Here is an 18,249-nt window from a genome sequence, read left to right on the forward strand (position 1 = left end):
TTGGAAATATTCAGATTTTTTTTTTTTTGCAGTTTTTAGCAATTTTTTAAATATTTAATTACAACACTAATTAAAAATATTATACGATTATAACAAATAATATAAGTCAAATAATGTCATTTACGTCCTCCTTGAAGTTTGCTGAGGATCTAGAGACTGAGAAACAACTAAATATTGTTCACATATCATATTGAGACATAATCCAACAGCTATTGGCTATTTTAAAAAGGGGGAAACAAGTAAAATTTATAAATTTGATTTATAAATCAGTAAAATACTGATAAATACATTAAAAAGGTGACTAGTTGATGATCCTGACCAATCCCTAACTGAACAAATAGCAAATAATCTTCATCAAAGTTTCTGTCAACATTTTTTCTAAAACAAGACAATATCATTTTCATGACTTAAACTTTCATAACAGAAAATGACGTCAACCATGTGGACTATTCACAGAACGCACAGTGCTTCACGTTATGTCTTCAGTGCATGTAAACAGTTGGATGTGAGTGTAATTATCTGTCAGTGGGGTAAGAAAAATAATCTTGATTTCCCCCCCAGGAGACAAGACTAAATAGCTTACGTCATTTTGCTTGTCTAGTAAACGCATCTTGATTTAAGAATTTTTAGATATTTTGACAAGAAACAAGACAATGTGCATGTCCTTAATATCTTTCATATCATTCATATTAACAGCTTAATAGTTGCTTTCTCCAGGAACATGTTAGAGAATGTTAGAGAAACGCTTAATGCATTACAGTTTAACTATACCCATTAGATTTTAGAACTAAATCTACTGTAGATTAAGTTAGATGACATTTCGATGACTAAAACTAGACTAAAACAATTCAGAAACATGAGTAAAGCTAAAAAACTATGGTTAAAACTGAATCAAAATTTGCTGTCAAAATGAACACTGGTTTCCCATAAGAATAAAAGTGATAAAAAATGATCAAACGCAATGTTCCCTTAACATCCACATAAATAATTTAGTTTTTGAAACAAGTGGATGTTTTGAAAAGTTACGAAAGGCTTTATGGCTCTGTGAAACGTCTCCTCTGCTCCACGCATTCATACAGAAAGACTCCTGAAACGCCAAAAACATCCACAAACTTCACAAACAAGCTTAAAACGGCTACTAGCCGACCACAATTACTGCTCCGCTGTCACGGCCTCATCCCAGGATATATTTACCAGCTCGGAGTATAAATACACATAAACAGAGAACCAAAAATAAAACGCCACGGGTGGAGAAATATGAAAGCCAGAGGTGCAGCCAGTGTCGTCTGGATTGCGGTCGGCCGTCCGCCGCCGTTTCTTCACTCCGCTGCGTTTTAGAGACTCGCTCACCACTGCACTACAGCTCCAGCAGTTCATGAGGCACAATGACAGCGCTGAACGCACACATTTGTGCAATTGTTTGCTTAAAATGTGCGTGAAAGGATAACGCAAAGCAACGAAGCTTTAAGGCATGTGATTGGATCAGGAGGCTGCTGAAGTGAGTTATGCTGCGTTTAACACTCAATCATAACCCCACTGTGAACGTGTGCTGATTTACTGATGCGGTACTGACCAGAAGGGGTCGCTCATCACGTCCCGCCCGTCGAACGAGTACAGCGGGACGCCGGCAGGGAGGAGATGATTGGAGAAGATGCTGTCCCAGTTCTTGAACAGGACCTCACCCTACACACACAAAACACATCAGACACCTGCTTCTCTCATTACAGCACATACACCTAACAGAACATACACTGGCTTACAACATGAGTGAAATACATCAGTTCAGACTCTTAAAGGAGAAGTCCACTTCCAAAACATAGATTCAGATATAATGTAGTCACCCCCTTGTCATCCAAGATGTTCATGTCTTTGTTTCTTCAGTCGTAAAGAAATTATTTTTTGTGGAAAACGTTTCAGCATTTTTCTCCATATAATGGACTGATATGGTGCCCCGAGTTTGAACTTCTAAAATACAGTTTAAATGCAGCTTCAAACAATCACAAATGCGGTTGTAAATGATCCCAGCTGAGGAAGAAGGGTCTTATCTAGTGAAACGATTGGTTATTTTCATAAAAATAATACAATTTATATACTTTTTAATGTCAAACGCTCGTCTTTCTTACTCTGTCTGGACTGTTTTTGTTCCGGTTCATGTCAGTTAGTGTATGTGGAAAAACTCCCATCTCATGTTCTCCCTCAACTTCAAAATCGTCCTATATGGCTGTTTTCCCTTTTTTGTTAAGGGTGTTTGATCTTCTTTGCATGTTCACTTTGCAAACACTGTGTCTGTACTTCTGCAGCGATGTAGGATGATTCTGAAATGATTTTTGAAGTTGAGGGAGAAAATACGATTGGAGTTTTTCGACATACCCGAACTGTCTTGAGCCAGAATACACAGAGTTCAGGGAGAGAAAGACAAGACGAGCGTTTGACATTAAAAAGTATTTAAATTGCATTTTTTTTATAAAAATAACCAATTGTTTTGCTAGATAAGACCCTTCTTACTTGATCGTTTATGACCGCATTTGGCATTTTGCAAGTTCAAAATCGGGGCACCATATCAGTCCATTATATGGAGAAAAATCCTGAAATGTTTTCCTCAAAAAACATAATTTCTTTACAACTGAAGAAAGAAAGACATGAACATCTTGGATGACAAGGGTGAGTACATTATCTGTGAATCTTTGTTTTGGAAGTGACTTCTCCTTTAAAGGGACAGTCAGCTTTCTGAGCCTATACAACTTTTCTTCTCTCACAAGTAAAGCTTTAAAGCCTTTAAAGACACAATAAAAGTATGATATCATAACTTTGTGTGCAGAAACACACTACAGTCCAAAGTTTGGGGTTTGTAATTTCTTAATGTTTTTGAAAAACTACTTGAAGAAAAGTTTTAATTTCTTGGTAACTCTGGAACAATAGCGTTATTATTACTGACTATAATTTTGACGTCTTCCTTTGCTTTTCTTGAGTTCATGACAGCAGCAGTAACTGATGACTGATTGATGAACAAATCATTCCTTTCAAGTAAGTTTTCAGTGAATCTTTTGCTCTGAATTTGTTCATAAATCGAAATAATCCAGTTTGTGACTCAACGATCCAGCATTTCCAGCTCACTAGAGGAGAAAGTTATCTGTAAATCAACTGTGGAAATACAGCACAGCATGAAGGAAGTCAGTAAATGATTCATTATTCTGGGTGCACTGTCCCTTTAAGATCCATTTACATTAAGAACAAAAATGTCTATTCACACAACAGACAAGTGAAAAGCATTGAGAAGTATGACCTATAGTTGAGCACAGGCCTTAAATATTAAGACAAGGAACAGAAACAAGTGAGTTTCCTTTACAGAGAAACTGATGAGTGGTCATGACTGGGAATTATCAGTAGGAATGACAGAAAGACGTTTTTTACCCTCAGGTTGACGATCGGCATGTTTGTTCGGTACATGGGCTGCACGATGTCAATCAGGTCCTGTAGGTGGTGTGAGAGGAAGGCCTTGTAATCGTCTCTGATGCCCATGGCTTGAGCTTGAGTCCTGCAGAGTTTATTAACCGAATAGATGGAGCCCAAGTTTCCCGTCAACGGTGAGTTGAGAGCCACCAACCGCAGCTGACAAACACAGGACAACCACACGCGTCATACGACGGCATATATCCGCAATCATAATCTGAAAAAATACTTCAAATGTGTAGTTTATAGTAGGGAATCACTGGCAAACATCTGCACTATCAGTCATCATCCTGTCAATCAAAAGGGGGCGTGAAAAAGTGTGAAGAAAATGTCTCTTAACGTCAATGTGATAATAATGCATTAACACAATCTCACTTTTAAGCGCCGTTAACAAAGGTTCTGTTTGACCCTCTGAATTACTTATACTTCAAACCAGGGTTGCCAGGTCCATATTTTTTCCCTTCAACAAACATTATTTATAGTGCACTTCCCATTTAATAATTGTAGAGAGTTTTGTGCTTCGTTACTTCTGATAAGAAACAAAGTCTCAGCTCTCAAATTCTGTCATTCTATCACAAAAATTCAAAAATTATCGTATTTTGATGCTCTAAAACAGCCTATGATCAGTTTACTTCTGGAAAGTTATCTAGTGCTCACAACTTGTTAGTTAGCTATAAAAAAAACACCAGATCTTAGAGAGAGATTATTCACTGTTAAATAAGTCTCTGACTCTGTTCTTAATAATAACCTCTAATACTATATTAATGATTTAAATGAGAGAGAGAGTTTACAGTGTTAGAAGAGACGTCACTCTGAATGATCAGTATTGGTGGAGGAACTGAGTATCAGGGAGTATCAGTACTATAGGAACACACCAGAATGCAGACACACACACACACACACAGAGCAGCGAGTCTGTAGTTTGAGTGTCTGTTTGCATTGGTCTGTGTTCATAAACCCAGACCGGCTGGACGATCTTCACCAGCAGCAGATGGACGGCACCATAATTTAGTCTAAAACGGGAGCTCTGGACGCCGCAGGAACATTTTTAGAGGCCTGATGATCCTGAGGCTTCGAGGGGTTCCGACCACTGTTTTTCAGAACCAAACCATGACAAATCTCAAATCTCACATTTGTCTCTGTGGACGACAGCCTGGGAACGTTTGTGAGGGAAGACGGAGTGAGACTGTTCAGAGCAACATGCATTATGGGACAGAAACGCTGTAAAACTGACACATTCTGTGGTTTTAGCGCAGCTATAAAGAAGATTCCAGCAGGAGGAGCCCAACACTGAACACACATCAACACATATGAGCATATCGCAATAGATTTCAGCCTTTTGATGATATTCAGTATACACCTCAATATTCAATATGTTCTGAAACGCCCTAATAATTACCCTCTCTACCTAATAACTCTCTCTTTTAATCAAAGGAACCAATATTTTAACCAAACACATATGTGACCCTGGACCACAAAACCAGTCTTAAGTATCATGGGTTTATTTGTAGCAGTAGCCAAAAATACATTGTATGGGTCAAAATGATGGATTTTTCATTTATGCTAAAAATCATCAGGATATTAAGTAAAGATCATGTTCCGTGAAGATATTTTGTAAATTTCCTACTGTAAATATATCAAAACTTAATTTTTGATTAGTAATATGCATTGCTAAGAACTTTTGGACAACTTTAAAGGTGATTTTCTCAAGATTTTTTTCAAGATTTATTTGCACCTCAGATTCCAGATTTTCAAATAGTTGCATCTCAGCCAAATATTGTCCTATCCTAACAAACCATACATCAATGGAAAGATTATGTATAGATTTAGAAAAATGTATCCTTATGACTGGTTTGTAGACATGCAGATTCAAGCTGATTACTGCATCTGTTCTAGTCAAAATATTTTCTCTGCACTGTTTTCAGTTAATGATATTTAATCATTTTAATTTAAATGCGCCACAGATTATATGATGCAAGTACAGTTACACATTTGAAATTGTGGCTTAAGTGTCCAGAAAATATTAATAATTAACAACTTATTGGGGAAACTGTCTATAAATAAATAATTTCTGTATATATTTACTAAAATATTTTAATATATTATATATAAAATGTGGTCTGAAATATTTTTTTAAATAACAAGGATGCATTAAATGGATCAAAAATGCCAGTAAAACATTAATAATGATTTCTGAAGGATCATGTGGCACTGAAGACTGGAGTAATGATGCTGAAAATTCAGCTGTGCATCACAGAAATAAATTACAGTTTAACAGATATTCACATAGAAAACAGCTGTTTTAAATTCCAATAATATTTCACATTTTTACTGTATTTTTGATCACATAAATGCAGCCTTGGTGAACAGAAGAGACATCTTTTGAACACTCCCAAAACTACTGAACGCTAGAGTGTATATATATATATATATATATATATAAAAAAATGTGATGACACGAATTGCTGAATTAGAGTTGCTTAAAATTATCCTTTCAAAATAATCACTGTAAATATATGCTGTGAATATTATATATTATATATATCATCCAGCCCTCATTCAAACACAGACAAAAGAAAAATCCCAAAACAAATAAACCAGTTTCTCTGTCTCTTTAAGCATATTTACTCAGCTGAGTTAAGGCTGCTCTGTTCCTGCTCAAAATACAGTGTAAAGACACAATGCTGCATCACAGCCAGACTAAATTATGCCAGCTCTGATTCACCTCAGCATCTACTGTCAAAACTTACACATAACATATGACCTATGACACGTAAATGCCACCTCAGAGGAGCTTCTGTGCCACCTCTGCACTGTGATTTTGGCATCACACTCACACACACACACACACACACACACACACAAAGACTTACTGCGTTTCCGGTGTGTATTCTGGGTGTGTGAGTGAGTTGTGGGGTCAGCATCAGAGGTTCAGCCTGTAGGGAAAAACAGAAACACAAACATTCACACTGTAAATGGGTGCCATGAGACTTAAAATAGTTACTTTTCCATATTAAAAAGCTTTTTCGGTCCAATATAATGTGTTAAATGAAATGCAGTCCTTACATCATCCTGTGAGAGGAGGGTGGATGAATACATCTCGACCAGCCCGCCGAGCTGCGGAACAAACACCTCATGAAATCTGAGAAACTCAACTTAAGCTGTGAAATGTGAAGAGTTTGATGAGTGATTTCATTTGGACAGCTGCTATAAGTTACCTGAATCTCTCTCCAGCCTCCTGGAACCTTTATATAGACTTTACTAGAGTCAATGACGAAACACAGCGTCCCGACCTCATCCACAGACGACTGCTGTCTCATGGCCTGCAGACTCGCATACTTCCTGACCTGCAGAAAAAAGACATGCCGTACACTACAGTCAAATAAAAATACACAACTTCTGACATAAGTCAGTTTTTGATCACACTTTATTTTAAACTCCAGTTCTCACTATTAATTAACTATATACTGTGACTTTTGCCTAAATAAACTCTCAAATGACTGCTTATTAATAGTTGGTGAGGCAGTTGTTAAGTGTATGGAAACTTAAGTGTACCTTAAATTTTAAATTTCAAGTTGACTAAACAAAAAAAAATTAAGTCAGCAGGGTAACAAATTATTTTAAGTTAAAACAACTTTTTGGAACTTTTTTTTTTTTTTTTTTTTTTTTTTTTTACAGTGTAGATACTTTTCTGCATGACTGATGAGTAATTTTATTTGAATATATCATTGCATGAAATTTATAAAATCACATTATCTGAGAATTATCAGCATTAACCCCACTGGAACGAATGGACTTTCATTAAATTCCTTCAAATGAATACACCATGACTGCTCAAAAACAGTCCAAATTTATGAAACCTACATATATGTTTTTAACAAAACATAAATTACTTTGAAAAGTTTTCAAACTAAATAAATTCACTTTAGTTGCGTAAACTTGCACTTTCTGGTGAAATTAGATTTTTTTAAGGGATGTATCTTAAAAAAAAATAAATAAATAAAATTATATAATTCTTAATAAAAATAATTAAAAATATTTTAATTCTTAAAATTCAGAAAAAATAAATGAGGTGTAATTTGAGGGTCTTGGAACTTTTGCAAAATTACTACAATTTTTTTTTTTTTTTTACACATCTCGTTTTAGTCACCCGAATGCATTGTGATGGTTTTACTGGATTGCGTTTCCAGGCAGTGAATCTTTCTGAATGAATCTGAGGACGAGCTCCACCATGTTTGAGGAATCAGACCAGACTCTTCACAAAGGCCAAAATCAGCTATGAGCATCTTGAGACATCCTACAAGAAATATGACTGTATTCTGCAAGCTGACCTCATTTACCGCTGTGAACATCTCAAGATAGTGTTTGCATAAGGAAACTGGAGCAGAGTGACATTAAAGCAGATGAGATTCATTTAAGATCGGACCGTCAGTGTTGTGTTTTCACTCACGGCGCTGGAGGCCTCCGCGGCTCGTCCCGGGGGCCCGGGGGGTCCAGGAGGGCCAGGGATCATCACGCCTGAAACAACATGAACTCTTGAGCATCTATGCATATCAAAGTGTGACAGCAGCACAAGTGTTTGCCTTCATCACGGTGAGATGAAGAGCTGTGGGACGCTCAGCAGGACCAGCGTCTGAAAGCCATTTGCTCCCTCATAACCTTACATCAACAACACATCCACTCCTGCGTCAGAGCAGGAAATCAGGACGGCTTCAAACAAACAAACACGTGAACCTCATGACCCGCACCTCATGAAGAGCTTTAGCGACCCGGACTGAGCTGAGGATCACCACGGATTTGTAAAAAGACTTCTGAAACGTCAAATAATTTGAGGTTTCTCGTACCAGATCCGTGTTGTCCAGGAGGTCCGGGAGGTCCCGGCGGTCCAGGAGGTCCAGCGACGCCGGTTCTCCCGATACCTGGTGTGCCGGAGGGTCCTCGTGGTCCTGGATGACCAGGAGGTCCAACAATGGATTCTCCTTTAGGACCCTGCTGACAAAACCAACACAATTACACATTTCACGGCAATACATGTGAAAAAAACACTGATCATTGCATAAAAACACCAGACCTGGTAGAATAAAAAAAACAACAATAATAATAGTTCAACCAATAATAAAAATCTTGTCTTTTAAATAATAATAACAGCGTGTGGATTTTAATTTGTGAGCAAATAATGCTTCTTAAATTAAAATGATTTTGAAGCAATTATTTTAAAAAAAAATCTATAATATATCAGTATCAAAATTATCTATTACCAGTATCATTTTAGTATCATTGAGATATTTTTCTAATATTTTCAATCCATTTTTATTTATATTTTCCAGGTTCAAAGATCTAGCAATTTTGTGTTTTGTCATTTTTACTAGGTATTGTTATATATGAAGCTCTAATTAATTTATTCCAGTTTTAGTTTTAGTTATACCTGTACATTAAATTAAATACATTTAAATTAGAATTTTTGCCTTTGAAATCACCCGAAAAAACATTTATATATATATATATATATATATATATAATTTAGTTAACGTTTATTTTCTTTCAAGTAATAGTTTATTTTATTTTTATTTTTTAGTTATTTATAGTGTCAGTAAAAACCCAGTCTATTACTGAGATTCTAACAAATAAGGTTTGTTTTTTTGGCTATAAGCATTTGAGAATGTTCTAAAATAGCTGAAAAACTGGTTTATTTATCTTTTGTTATGTTCTAATTGGGATGTAAGTGTGAAAGTGAACTCGAGTGATCTCAGTCATTATCCTCAGAGTGATTCAGTTCATTGTGCTTCATTTGTCCAGTGTGATGATTGTCTTCTCTGAATGAAGGCTATTACCCTACCAGACGAGAAGTAATGTGCAAATCATCACGTCAATTAATTCATGACGGCACATTTCAAATAAAACACACACCTCCAATCACATAGAAAGATCAAAAACGCTTTGAGTTTGAGAAGAGAACAACCAGAGAGACGGCAATAAATGTGAGGAGAAATCAAGATTGAGAGACAGAAAAAAACAAGAAAAGAAGAGGATAGAAATGAGAATGAGATGAAAAGAAGAGAGAGAGACACCGCAGAAAAATAACAAGATATGAACCCTGAACAGCCTGATATATGAAATAACATGATCAGAAAATGGATCAGTTTATTGAGCTAATTCATATCTATACATGTTTATGGCATTCTACTCATATTTGTGACCCTGGAGCACAAAACCAGTCTGAAGTATCTCAGGTATATTTGTAGCAATAGACAAAAATACATTGTATGGGTCAAAATTATCAATTTTTCCTACCGTAAATATATCAAAACTTAATTTTTGATTAGTAATATGCATTGCTAAGAACTTCATTTGAACAACTTTAAAGGTGATTTTCTCAGTATTTAGATTTTTTTGCACCCTCAGATTCCAGATTTTCAAATAGTTGTATCTCGGCCAAATATTGTCCTATCAGAACAAACCATACATCAATGGAAACATGATTTTTTTCAGCTTTCATGATCTATGAATCTCAATTTCAAGAAATTTACACTTATGGCCCAGGATCACATCTGATCAAATATGGCTCATATAGTCTGATATAGTGAGAATATGAAGGGAAAAAAACAGCTCAAATGTATTTCAGAGACTCAAACTGAGCAAAAAAAATGAATTTGGTGCAGATGCTGATACAGTATTGTTATGATGAAATTCTGCTTGTAATGTAAATCAGTGAGATCTTTATATAACAGCAGAGCAGATACTGACATCAAATGATGTAAATATCAGTGGTCTCTCTATATCTCCAGTAAGACGAGATGATCCAAACATATAATGCAACGTTTGAGAGGTGAACAAATAAATGTTCCTCAAAAGACGAGCAGTGTTTTGGAGGCTTGTGAGATCATTCCTCCACTGAGGAGCAGTGAAAGTAAAGCTTCTGGAAATAAATGTTCCTCAAAAGATCCTGATGATCAGATTTGATACTCGCTGATTTTTCTACAAAATGATTGATGGAGAATCAGGTAAAGCCAAGCTGCTCCAGTCCAGTGAGTGTTCATCTGGAAACATGACTACAGTTATTTTGACGTTTACTTGATCAAAATCAGTCAAGACTTGACAGCAAAAACAGACGTGAAGCAGCAGCTGAAGGAGGATGTTTGTATAATTACACTAAAAGAGCTTTGACTGAATAAAAATCTCTCAACTACCAATCAGGTGACAGAAAACAGAGCAGATTGTGTGAAACAGGTTTAACAGCAAAGTTTGATCATGTTGATCAGTTAGAGCCGCCTTAACTCAAGATCAGCAGCGTCACAGGGGTTTAATGCAACTCTTCCTTCTGAGTCTGATGGAGGAGTGGCAGCATAAGTGTGTGAAGGGGTGTGTGTGTGTGTCACTCACCGCTAAACCTGATCTCCCTGGCAGCCCTGGCATCCCGGCTTCTCCTTTCTCTCCTCTGAATCCCTCATCTCCTTTAACAGCCTGACAGTCATGCATTCAACAACACAACAACAACAGTTCTTCAGTCTCTACTGAATCAGTCGCTCACAGCAGAATGTCTGAAAACTCGATGAAACTCACCGTGATTTTGGTTCCCAGTGTGTTTCCTATGAGAAGAACACATCAGAGCATCAGAAACACACGCGAGCTCACGACGACACACATGAAGTGACAAACTGCTGAAGTAAAGGAGGAGCGATTCTACTCTCTCAGTGACGTGATGTGATTGTCAGGTACGTACCAGAGGAGGATGTTGATGAAGAGTCAGATGATGAGCTCCTGGCGCCCTCTACAGAACAGGAGCACACAGTCAACACAAACAGATAACGCTGACGACTAACTGCTTCAAATAGTATATTTTCAAAATGAATAAAATTGTGTTTTTATTTTTGAAAATTACAGATTGCTGAAATGACACTCTTCACCTTTACTATGATAAAACAAAAATTAAAACAGAAGAGTAATCATAAGCAGGCAACATTTCTGATTATTATCAATGCAAAAAACAGTTGTGCTGCACAATATTTTTGTGGAAACTGTCATACATTTTATTTTTCAGGATTCACAGAATAATAGGAAGTTCAAAAGAACCGCATTTATTTAATAGAAATAAATAGAAATCTTTTCTAACATTATAAATGTCTTTACTGTCACTTTTGATCACAGGGTTCCCACTCCTTCATGAACACCAGATTCAAGGACTTTTTAAAGCACCATTTATTTTATATCAAGCACCTGTCGAATTCACACGCCAGCGTATGTAGCGTCATGAAAGACCTCGTACAGTACTTAACGTTTCACTTACACTTAACATCTACATTACAAATGTCAGAGTAACGAGGTTTTGAATGTGTAGTTTTCATAAATTTAGAGCATTTTGAGCAGTCATCTTCAAAGGAATTTAGAATTTCTTAAACATTGATAAAAATATATATATATATTCTTGCATCAAACTGTTTTTTGCTGTAATTCTTGTAAAAGATTTAAATTTGAAAGAATTTCTCAATTTTTAAATGGATAAAAAATGGTTAAACAGGGCTCCACACTAACTTTTATTTTTAGGAGTTGTGCTAAAATTCTAAAAAAAAATTAGAAGCACAGTCAAAAATTTCAGGAGCACCTTCTAATCAATAATCAAATTCTGATCAAATATTAGCCTTCCCATCACGAGACAATATTTGACTCCTTAAAGTGATTTACAGGAAACGTTGTTTTTACCTTTGTAATGGCGTTTTTCTAACTTTATTAAAAGTATGTCATCTTTTGTCAAATTAAAAAATATATTTATAATCTTTTATAAAAAATTCTAATTAAAACAACAGAATAAAAAAACAAGTAGAATAAGAATAATCAAATGAAATAAGTATAAAAAATTTTTACTACAGAGGTGCACAGAAGAACACAAAAGCGTCTTGTAGGTGTATTTTCATATGTTTAATGAGGCTCAGCGGTCGCATGAGTGCAGTTAAATTCATAAATTCATGCTGAGGTTAATGTTTTATATATAAAATTTTGAATGTAGAAATATTAAATGATTTAAATAACTGAAAAGATACTTTAAAATGAAAGTAAAACTGCCAGTAGGTGGCGGCAAGTCACTGATTTTATCACTGAATCGTTCATTGAATTGATTCGTTCGAACGGCTGATTCATTCAGGAACGAAGCAAGTGACTCTCTATGAATGGGAAATTTAACCAGATTAGTTTAAAAACAGCAATTCATGCATAAACCAAACAACGCTGTGTTTGAACGGAGATGTGCAGCAGTTCAGCTGTTACTTTATTTGAAACAATTTTCGTTGACTGATTGAGCAAAATCAGGCCATTGTGTTCAGACAATGCAGGTCACGTAATAGTAATGTCTTGTTTAGTGCACTGTTGTATTAAATCAATATCATTTGCAAACTCCCTTAATCAATAAATCTGTCTCTCTCCTTCGTTCATCGCGATCTTCCATTATAATCAATAACGGACTGCATCAACAATTCAGTCAGACTGAACCAAAATATTGTGCATGTAAATGTAGTTGTGTTCATCAGGAATCAACATATGTCTGTGATTCATTACTCACCACTGCAAAAACACGTCAGAAACCTCTGAATCTGATGCTCTTAAATATATCTTAAGCAGTAGTTTTCAGTCATAAATGCACTGTGCGCATCAGCTCGCATGATACGATTTTTTTTTCTCGTGCTACCCCATCTGCACCCCAACCATTAACACTGTTTCATTTAGTCTTTGACTGCGCATATAGGAACATTTTTGAAATAGCACCATTCTACTAAAAATATTTCAAATTTATTTCAAGCACTTTCAAGGACCTATATTTGTTTTTAAGTACTTTCCAGGCCTTAAATCCATGTGTCTGATATTCAAGTACTTTCAAGAAGCGTGGGAGCCCTGTGATCAATTTAATGCTTTCTTGATAAAATAAAAGCATTAATTTCATCAAAAGATCGTACTGTTCTCAAACATTTGATCAGCAGGGTATGATAATCAACTCTTAAAACTCACCTTGTGTGGAATCACTGTAAACCTGAACGAAAGAAAAGAAAGACAAACGGGTGTTAATACGACCGATGAGAAACACGGTGTTAATTCAGCACATCACGGCAGAAAACATCTGGATGTGGAAACAATTGCCCGATGAATAAGCAAGAAACAGGAAATTCATGTCCTGATGAAAAATGATCTGTGTTCTCGATGAGATGAAGTGTTTCAGCAGCAGATGTTCAGGTGTGCTTGTGTAGCTACTGCACAACATTCAACAACTAATACACATTCATTCAGGAATTAAATAGAGGACTGTAAAAACATCTGGGGATCACGGCATACGAGAACAGCAGAGATGATGCTTTTATGTGCTCAGCATCATGTTGTTCAGTTAGTCTCACAGCAGCATTGTGATCACGATCATTCCTCCGTCTGTATGACGTGCAGCACACATACACATGCCTGTGTGGATTATACACACTGAATGCTGGGATAGGCACAAATGTGATGTATGAAATCACATATTTGCTACCTGATATTCATTAAGTTCATATAAAATGCACTTAATGAATTGATTATTAGCAGAGACAGTTAAAGATGGGTTAAAGGTCAAGTGTGCACAGTTAGAGTGAGAGAGTTTAAAGATGATGATGATGATGATGGTGATGATGATGGTAGTGAGCAGTAGACACGACTCAATCAGTGCGTCACACACACTCGATCACTTACGAGCTTTTTACAGCCGGGTCGAGGAGGGATTGGAAACACCGTCTATAGAAACGTGAGGTAAAGTCACACTGAGCAACAGCAGAACAGACCGTCTGTGTGTTTGAGATCAAGACCGAGACACACTTACTCCTTTAGGACAGTTGAAGATTCCTGGTCGTCCTGGAGGCCCGGGTGGTCCCGGTGGACCCTTCAGACAAAAACAAAACGCACACACACGATTTACACCATCACGAACTATCATCAAACATCATGAAACAAAGATGAGATTTTAACACACAGCCATTTCACTAATAGTAAGGAGAACTGATTAGTACAACAGCCTGCTCTCATTCTAAACGCTTACAGACACTTGCTGTTTTGTTGTTATGTAAAGTTTGTGTAACTGCCCTGAACACTCCATATCCTTCATCTCTTAGATAAAACACCTCATTTTTTGTTTTCAGAGTATGTGGAGAGAGATTGCAAGACTCTCTTTAAAGGAATAGTTCAGCCAGAAATGAAAATGTGCTCACCCTCAGGCATCCAAGATTACGACGAGTTTGTTTCTTCATCAGATTTGTAGAAATGTGTCATTCCATCGCTGTCTCACCAATGGATGCAGTGAATGGGTGCCGTCAGAATGTCCAAACAGATATTACGGATTATAGACTCATTATATTTTTGCTAGATTTGAAGAATGATTTCAAGTTAAAAATGATGGATTTGTTTCAGCTTTTGTCTTCTCAAGATGTGAACTGATGGACTGGAGAGGTGTGGATTACTTGTGGATTATTGTGATGTTTTTATCAGCTGTTTGGACTCTCATTCTGACGGCACCCATTCACTGCAGAGGATCCATTGGTGAGACAGTGATGGAATCACACATTTCTACAAATCTGAAAGCACATTTCTAATCTTGGATGGTCTGAAGGTGAGCATATTTTCAGCACAATTTCAGTTGTTTTGAACTATTCCTTTAAACATCCTTTAATTCCTTCAAGCAACTTGAATCTTACACATTTTTGAGAAAAAAAGATTTCTAGATTTGTTACTAAAGTTCCATTTAAAATATCCACGTATGTATATATATATATATATACATATATATATATGAAAGGTTTGGTTCCAAAACGCTATAAATCCATTTTGATTAATTCGAGTAAAAATGTGTTTTCTTTACCAAGAAAGTGTCTAGATGAAAACCACTACTTTCTGTTTCAAACTTTCACATAGCATCTTTAGGTTATAATAACATTAAAAATTCAAATCCAGATTGATATTTTTTTTCCCCCCCAAAACGCAATAAATCTATCAGGGCTCTACGCTTACTTTTCTTTTTAGGATCACTTGTGCTTCTAACTTAAAAAAATTTAGGAGCACAGTCAAAATTTTAGGAGCTCCTTCTAATCAATAATCAAAAAATCTGATAAAAAAAAAATAGCTTTTCCATTATGGGCTGATATTTGACTCCTTAAAGTGAATTAGAGGGGAATTTTGTTTTTACCTTCGTAATGGCATTACAACTTCATTAAAAGTATGTCATCTTTTTTTTTTTTTTAATTATATTTTATAAGCTTTTTAAAATTTATAATTAAAACAACAGAATAAGAACAAGTAGAATAAGTTACCAATCAAATGAAATTAAAAGAATTTGTACTACAGAGATGGAACAGAAGAACACAAAAGTGTCTTGTAGGTGTATTTTCATATGTTTAATGAGGCTCAGAGGTGTCATGAGTGCAATCAAATTCATAAATTCATGTTGAGATTAATGTTTTAAGTATAACATTTTGAATATAGAAATATTAAATGATTTAAATAACTGAAAAGAAGATACTTCAAAAAATAAACTACAACTGCCAGTAGGTGGCGGTTTTAATTACTGAATCATATCATTCCTTTGATTCATTCGAACGGCTTAATTATTCCAGGAATAAAGCAAGTGACTGTCTTTATGAATGGGAAATTGATTCATTTACTCACTAGATTCGTTTAAAAACACACGTTCATTCATAAATGAAACAGTGCTGTGTTTGAATAGAGATGCACAGTAGCTCAGTTGTGACTTCAATGAAATAAAGCAAAATCAGGCAATAGTGTTCTAGTCAGACAGTGTAAGTCACTTAATATTAACTTCTTGTTTATTGAACTGTTGTGTTAAATCAGTATCTCATTTACAAACTCCCTTAAAAATCATTAAAAGCTGTCACTCATCTCAGTTCATCACGATCTCACAAAGTTCCATTATAATCAACAAAACTCTCTACACTGAACAATCAGTGTCTTATTTACACTCTCTCTGCACTTTATTTATGAAAGGATTCCTCAAATATGTCTGTGATACATTACTCAATGTTGAAAACTAGGATGCGGGGTGTATTCAAAGCACCGCCTTTACTGTTTACAATGTGTGAAATGCTGCGCTGTGATTGGCTGAGCGGATAGGGAGACTGGCGTTTGTCACGGTTTGGAAAGATAGGGAGAAAACATGACAGAAGAACACGGTGGATATCACATTTTGCATAAAATTAAAAACTGCCTTTTCAATACCGACCAGATACAATACTGATTTTGGCAGGAATTCAATTTTGTAAAAACAAAAAGGCGTTTATCGTGTTTTGAAACCAAACTCTTACAACGTATTTAAACTTTCAAGACAGATAAAGCATGAACTTCAGGGCCGCTAAATGATGGCATATGCTGCTGTAGTAATCAGTGACATTTGATTTTAAAATGTGTGCAGCTATTATTGTAAAAAATACATTTAGAAAATACTTCCAGAACCAAGATCACTAAAAATGCTAAAAGTAAGAACACTTTTGTCTGATATGATAAGTCATAACAGATAGTTTTGGGGACAAATGAGATAAACTCACAGGTAAACCAACAGAATCTCCCTTTTCACCCTTATGCCCGTGCATTCCTGGACGACCCTGACAAAACACAACATCACATCCATTATCACAATGATAATATTCTGTGTACAATATATACACATGTTTGAAAGTTTAAGGTATTATAGAAATTAATACTTTTATTATTCAAGCATACATTACATTGATCAAAGTGCCAGTATAGACTTTTATAATGTTACAAAAGATTTATATTTCAAATAAATGCTGCTCTTGTGAACTTTCTATTCATCTGTGAATCCTGAAAAATAAAATGTATGATAGTTTTCACAAAAATATTGCGCAGCACAAATGTTTTATTTTACAAATTATTACAATAGAAACAGCTATTTTAAACTGTAATAATTTTACACCATTTGTACTGTATTTTTGGTCAAATAAATGCAGCATTGGTGAGCAGAAGAGACTTCTTTTACAAAATACTGCCAACCGCAAACCATTGAACATTACTGTTGATCTTGTTAAGTGTTATATAATGCTGTAATGTCCACTAATGCTGTTAATGACAGTTATTGTATGCTGTATATTGAGTGAGCACGTGCAGGTGTATGTTTTTTTACCGGACGTCCTGGAAATCCAAACTCCCCCTTTGGTCCAGCTGGTCCGATGGGGCCCTGAATGTGATGAAATAAGGCAGAAATCAGAGGAACGCAGACTAACACAAACAGGTGCGGCGCTGAGTGTCGTCTGCGCCCGTACGGGCCGCTCTCGCCTCAACGCTTTTTCCAAAACATTTTGAACAGAAGCAGCTGTACGCTAACAGCAAACCGGAAAGGGAAAACACATATGAATTGTAAAATAGTAAGGACGGCAGACTGCCTCCAGTATAACGGGGAAATAGTCCAGAGATTAAGTGAATATAATGAATGACCAGGCTTGGCTTGTTGAGTACAGGATAATAACAATAAACAATGTGACCTTATATAAAATCTGATCTCTCTCTCTTTCTCTCTCTGTACTTAATGAATTAAATCAGTTTTAACATGAAAGTAGATTTAGTATGAATGTCTGTTGCAAGAAAAGCTTTAAAACAGCTGAGTTGTGTTGAGTTGTGTAGCTCCTTGGTTCACATAGTTGCACATTAAACATCAAGCGTGTTCTGATTGGCTGTATTTTTGTCATTTCTAGTCGCAGTTTTGTTTTCAATGTGGACAGAAAATGCTGGAAACTAACACTTTAAGTTTTAGATAATGAATTTTAGAAAATG

The 18,249-nt window shown here is 35.8% G+C and overlaps 1 protein-coding gene across 3 annotated transcripts in view; it reads right to left on the bottom strand.

The window, feature by feature from the left end:
• Positions 1-18,249, bottom strand: part of col15a1a (collagen, type XV, alpha 1a) — a 69,953-nt gene that overhangs the window by 1,475 nt on the left and 50,229 nt on the right. For all 3 annotated transcript variants that reach the window (XM_051098203.1, XM_051098204.1, XM_051098206.1), the window contains 15 exons: positions 17,603-17,656; positions 17,007-17,063; positions 14,279-14,338; positions 14,152-14,193; positions 13,444-13,465; positions 11,171-11,218; positions 11,011-11,036; positions 10,831-10,911; positions 8,295-8,439; positions 7,901-7,968; positions 6,669-6,797; positions 6,517-6,567; positions 6,324-6,386; positions 3,412-3,609; positions 1,574-1,683 (listed from right to left, as the gene is read on the bottom strand). In XM_051098203.1, coding sequence (XP_050954160.1) covers positions 1,574-1,683; positions 3,412-3,609; positions 6,324-6,386; positions 6,517-6,567; positions 6,669-6,797; positions 7,901-7,968; positions 8,295-8,439; positions 10,831-10,911; positions 11,011-11,036; positions 11,171-11,218; positions 13,444-13,465; positions 14,152-14,193; positions 14,279-14,338; positions 17,007-17,063; positions 17,603-17,656 — 1,154 coding nt within the window. The remainder of the gene's footprint in view (positions 1-1,573; positions 1,684-3,411; positions 3,610-6,323; positions 6,387-6,516; positions 6,568-6,668; positions 6,798-7,900; positions 7,969-8,294; positions 8,440-10,830; positions 10,912-11,010; positions 11,037-11,170; positions 11,219-13,443; positions 13,466-14,151; positions 14,194-14,278; positions 14,339-17,006; positions 17,064-17,602; positions 17,657-18,249) is intronic.

The sequence above is a fragment of the Labeo rohita genome, chromosome 24 (assembly GCF_022985175.1).
Source record: "Labeo rohita strain BAU-BD-2019 chromosome 24, IGBB_LRoh.1.0, whole genome shotgun sequence".
Taxonomy (NCBI): Eukaryota; Metazoa; Chordata; class Actinopteri; order Cypriniformes; family Cyprinidae; genus Labeo; species Labeo rohita.